At 33.2% G+C, this 5246-nt stretch overlaps 1 protein-coding gene across 1 annotated transcript; it reads right to left on the bottom strand.

Moving 5' to 3' along the window:
- Positions 1-2682: 2682 nt before the first annotated feature.
- Positions 2683-4855, bottom strand: mrps16 (mitochondrial ribosomal protein S16). Its single transcript, XM_057362148.1, has 4 exons — positions 4700-4855; positions 4499-4525; positions 4105-4365; positions 2683-3912 (listed from the first exon to the last, which is right to left on the bottom strand). The coding sequence occupies exons 2-4, from the start codon at positions 4509-4511 to the stop codon at positions 3788-3790; spliced, it is 399 nt and encodes a 132-aa protein (XP_057218131.1). The 5' UTR covers positions 4512-4525; positions 4700-4855; the 3' UTR covers positions 2683-3787.
- Between the last annotated feature and the right edge of the window lie 391 nt (positions 4856-5246).

The following is a 5246-nucleotide window of genomic DNA, read 5'->3' as shown; positions in this document are numbered from 1 at the left end:
CACGATATTCAATTTTTTTGAGATGTGCCTGTAGTCTTATCTGCTGTGGTAGAGGTCTTGCAATAAAGACATTTCTTTTGTGGGTGAAGTGTATTCTGTACTCTGATGTAATCGTTTTCCTTCTTTAAGTAACTGGTGGTTGTGATTTGATTTCAAATGATTTAAAATAATATCAATAATACTATGTTAAATAATTAAATAATACAATATTTTAAATCCCAATCTTATTCAAAATTCATAACTATTTTTTAGAATTATTTTATTTGTTACTCAGTACTTTCTCTACAATTGCTTAGATTTTTAGTGCTTTTAGGATAATTAATAATTTTCATTATAATACGTTAATTTTCTCAGTTTCACAACACCAGACAGTTGCTCAGAAATTTAATGTAGAAGTTAATGGGTGTGTAAAATAAATTTTCAGTTTTATTTCAACTAAAGATATTCTTTACATTTAAACCTTGTTCAGGCATCTCTATTTTGTTTAGTGACTTGCTTAATAGTTGGCTTAATTACAATTAAATTTAGTTATTCCAAGTATCAAAAAGTACTGTTTAATATCTCATACAATTTTATTTTTCTAAGCCCCCTGTCATGTTCTATTTTGTGATAACTGGGTGGACGGTATACTGTCAGCATGCAAACACAAAATTATAGACCTATATGATAGACAATAATGAAAAGCTAGACAATGCTAAATTATTTGAATTAGTTTATGCAATAACAGTACAGAAATGTGAAAGATCAAGACATGCTCAACTTTTCAAAAATCAAACACAAGTCTTGCATTTTAGCAGGATACAAAATGATACAGTACATTTTTTTAACATTTTATTTGAAAAATAATTTTAGTTTTTTTACAAAGAGAATGGCTAAAATTAGTAAATAAAGGGCTGATAAATCTTACCTGCAAGTGTCATGACTGTTAAATACACCAGCAGGACAAAGGCTTCAGTGTTTTTCTTCCAGAAGGACATTTTGAGAGTTTCCGCTAGATTTTTATTTGTAATATTTTCGTGCTTCGTATCTCCAGAAAGATTTGTACAGTTCCAAGACACATCGAAAGACACCTGCCATCAGTGTTTCATTTTTCAACAGCCTCTTGACAATGAGCCTTTGGACATTTTTGTGTTAAAGAAAGTTAAGTTCACGCCTTGAGTAAACCCACACTGATTGGTATTAAGAAAGGTTTTGAAATACCCAAACAGTTATATGACCTCCAGTCGTCACTTGTCACACCCTTTCCAAGAAATGTTCAGGCTGTTCCAGTCCAATAAATCCAAAGGAAAACAAACAATCTCCTATTCATTTGTTCAATTCTGGAATGTATTTGGATGAGGACTTCATGAGGATGAAGACTTAAAGATGAGCCATTGCTAAAGCAATATATATTTATATAGCTGTATCAGGCAAGATTACAGTATGTACAAATGCAATGTAGAATAACAGATGAGTTCATACATCACAGATTCAGAGCATCTTTTATGTTTGCACTGTTAATTGATGTTTTGTGTAATTAAACCTCTTAAAACTCCAAAAAAGACATCCTTTCTTAACTTCATCTTCATACCTTGTTCTTTGAAGTTGTTAAAATAGGACTGAACAATATCAACATACAGGAAATAAATCCCCTAAAATAATAGTTGATATAATAGTCATATCACACTTCTTCTGAACCATCATTCAGCATGAGTAGTGAAATGTAATCAGTGCTTTTTTTTTTACAATTTATACAAAATACACAATATATTTGATCATAATATGCATAACTATACACTATTTATTAAAAACAGGCTTACATAAAAGAACAGGCTTCTTTTACTGTATTTTGGATCAAATCAATGCAGGCTTGGTGAACAGAAATGACTTTTGAACAGTAGTGTACGTCCAACAGAATAATTCTAGCATTATTTACCAACGTAGTATTTACTATTTTCCCTAAATACAACTGGATGATTGACACTTTAGGCAAGGAATACAAAAGCTCAGAGATGACATGGAGTTGATAAAGCTTCGTCTTCCCGACTACGAGTGGAGGATTATTATTCTCTATTTTGTAGTTTAAGTTATCTTCACTAGAGCGACGCTAATCGAGCAGTCATGTCAACGATGTCCTGCGCTTAGCGGTCTTTAGACATGGGGCGGGGCGTTTAAAATTTAAAGAGACATGACAACTAGCCCATAAACAAACTTAATATAAATTATTGTAAATCATTAATTCACGAAAATGACCATATCCATTGCATGAATTTAAGCACATTTGTCATTATCATTTTTACTCAAATAAAAGGTGTGAGGTGACATTGTTTGGGATTCTGATTCATGCTTCCTCATTCCTCATGGATACATACAGTGCCCTCCACTATTATTGTTACCCTTGGTAAATATGAGCAAAGGCTGTAAAAATAAATCTGCAGTGTTTCTCGTTTTGATCTTTTATTCAAAAAATCTACAATATTCCAACATTTCATTAAAGTAAAACCATTTGAAGTGGAGGGAATATAACATTATGAAAAAAATGTTTTTCTCTTATACACCCTGGTCACAATTATTGGCACAAAGTGATGCTACAACTTTGTTTAATAGCAAAATTGGAATCATTTACTGTACATATATATATATATATATATGCATGTACTGTTTAAGATTTATGCATCACAGACCAAAATTAAAAACTATTTTAGTGACTGTGTCTGTCATCCTATATACTTAAAAGTAAACTCATTTAAAAATTCTCTATTTTATAATAAAGTATGAATGTATAGTTACACCCTGGTCCTGAAATAAAAAAGCACACCATGAGTAAATTTAATTAAACTTTTCCATTCCTCGTAAAAGGCTATTATAAAATGCACAATAAGCAAAACTCCATTGTGTATCTTTCCAAGTTATGATCAATGAAAGGCCTCACCCATTTGATTCACTACTTGTATATTAAAAATCATCTTTTTCTACGGTGCCACATTCGAGATTATTCTTTTTCATGTATTAGTTTTGTGCAATTATTCCAACATGAACATATCTATCAATCATAAGAACGTTATTTTGGATAAATAACATTGACAGGATATGCCTCATCATGATGGTGGAATAAACTGCACTTTCAATATTGAATTGGAATCAAAGTGGGCTTCTTTTATTGACTACATCAGATAAATCTTCTTTTACATTACTTGTTTATTACCCATGTATTTTATATTCTGACCACAAAATGATAAATCCAGTAATATGAGCCCTCTGACAAATATTAAATAGTTACTTTTATATCAGAACATGGGTGTACTCGTGTAGATACTTCAGTGAGTTTCTAGCTATAAAGCAATTACACAATTGTGTGTAAACATAGAGACTTATCAGTTGACCTGATATCAAACCAAGGAAGTACATTTCAACTTTCAGTTGACCCAGTTCCTAAAGCCAGATCATTTATTAATTTCTTTTTTGAGTCCATCACTGGATAAAAAAACAGTTCCAGACAAAGTGTGTAACAGATTAATGATTGCAAAAATCACTTCAAGCGAACAATCCATTTGGATTACAAGGAATTCAGAAAGGAAAAATGAGTTTATAACTATATATGACAATAAGAATTATCTCTCATCCAAAATTTGAATGAAGTTTTAATATGTTCTGAAGCTTATTGACAAAAATAATAGTACAAAAAAAACACGCATCACTGAAACAGAATCTCTAGAAATGTATCTGTTACACCGTGACGTTATCACTACTGATATACAGAGAAACTGTTTTTCATGTACGCTTTAGCTTTTGGTTCATTTGGGTTCAGTTACTCTGTCTGCTTTTCTTCTGTGTCTTCAATGTCTGTCTTGTTTTTTTGTGTAGAAGCTGCTTTCCGTCTCCGTTCCGCTTCTGTTACGGTCATTGGATGAAGCGGGAAGAAACCAGCCAATCCTACTCAGAACAAGACATGAATCATTCTCATTATATCCTCATCAACCTCAATCTCAGGTATGTGACCTAAACACAGTTAAACAATGACTATCTGATACACGTAGTCTTTATATGCATGAAATCAAATATTGAGAAAGACATCACAAAATATCCTGTTTTGCAATCTTGGGTTACTTGTTGGGCGTCACATACCTAGAAGTTTGGCCACCGGATTGGTGGGATGGGCCCCGCAGCCAATCCAGTGCTTGATTCTGTCGTAGTTAAAGGCGACAAGTTTTTCATTGTAAATGTTAGGGAGAGGGTCGTATGATCCCAGCTGCTCGATATATTTACCATCTCTCGCCCGTTTATTATAGGCGGCCACGATGCGATAGAAGGGTCTGTTAGTGGCGCCCCCTAGCGCCAATCGAATGACCACATGCCCACCGTGGTATTTTTTAAGAAGTAAAGACGCTGTTTGGACGAGGGAAAACAGTCGCATGTAAGAATTACAATGCAATGCCGTTACATTTAAACATTTTGATTAATGAAGCATTAATCTTAAGGTAAACTTTAATATCTGTAGTTAATCATATAGGCTACTTACACAGGTGGACCATGATTAATAAAGTATCTAAAGACAAGGAAAATAAAAGATGGTGACAAAACGGAAAGCATGATTTAGTAGTACATATGTATTGTCATTTGTCTAGCAAGCTAACCGTATAAGATCTTGCATATAATGAATTCTGTAGTGTTGAGCATGAAACTGCGTTATATGACGCATTTCGTAACAAAGCGCACATACCTTTATAAAGCCGGTAACTGCATATAGACACGTCTTTAAAATTATTATCTGTAACCTTAAAGTGTTTGTGGTGGCGCTCAAACAAACGCAACTACATACAAACAGTCAGCAACATGACATTCGCAAGGGCGCAGCCATGTTCTTGTACACGACCGGAAGGCGTTGCTCATGAATATTAAGTACGTTACACGTGAGTACGTTGCGACGTAAATGAATATTTATTAGGTAGGCGTTCATCACAGGATCTGTAGCTTCGTTGCTTGAGAAACAAAAATGAATTTTAGCCACAAGATGGCGGGTTTGATCTACAGTGTCCGTTTTGTGTTTGCGTCGTAGAGCGTGAGTGTCAAAATGTTATTTATTCATTTTATTAAAACTGAATGTAAAAGTTGTTATTTACTGGCTTATTTACAATATATTTACAGTTTATGGTGCAAAAATACACTGAAATCCAATATATAGAATACCATAGAGTATCACTATAGTTAAAAAAAACCTTTGTTTTATAACTCAAGCCATAAAAACTGTTTCACCGTTTCGTAGACAT

This window comes from Triplophysa rosa, linkage group LG20 (assembly GCF_024868665.1).
Source record: "Triplophysa rosa linkage group LG20, Trosa_1v2, whole genome shotgun sequence".
NCBI lineage: Eukaryota > Metazoa > Chordata > Actinopteri > Cypriniformes > Nemacheilidae > Triplophysa > Triplophysa rosa.
Note: the sequence above shows the minus strand (reverse complement) of the source record. Positions and strands in the feature narration are given on the sequence as shown.

What these genes read in the sequence shown, in the direction of transcription:
- mrps16 (XM_057362148.1), bottom strand. An exon ending in TCCGGTGGCCAAACTTCTAG is followed by an intron (nt 3,913 to 4,104) that starts GTATGTGACGCC and finishes TGTTCTGAGTAG; the next exon opens with GATTGGCTGGTTTCTTCCCG.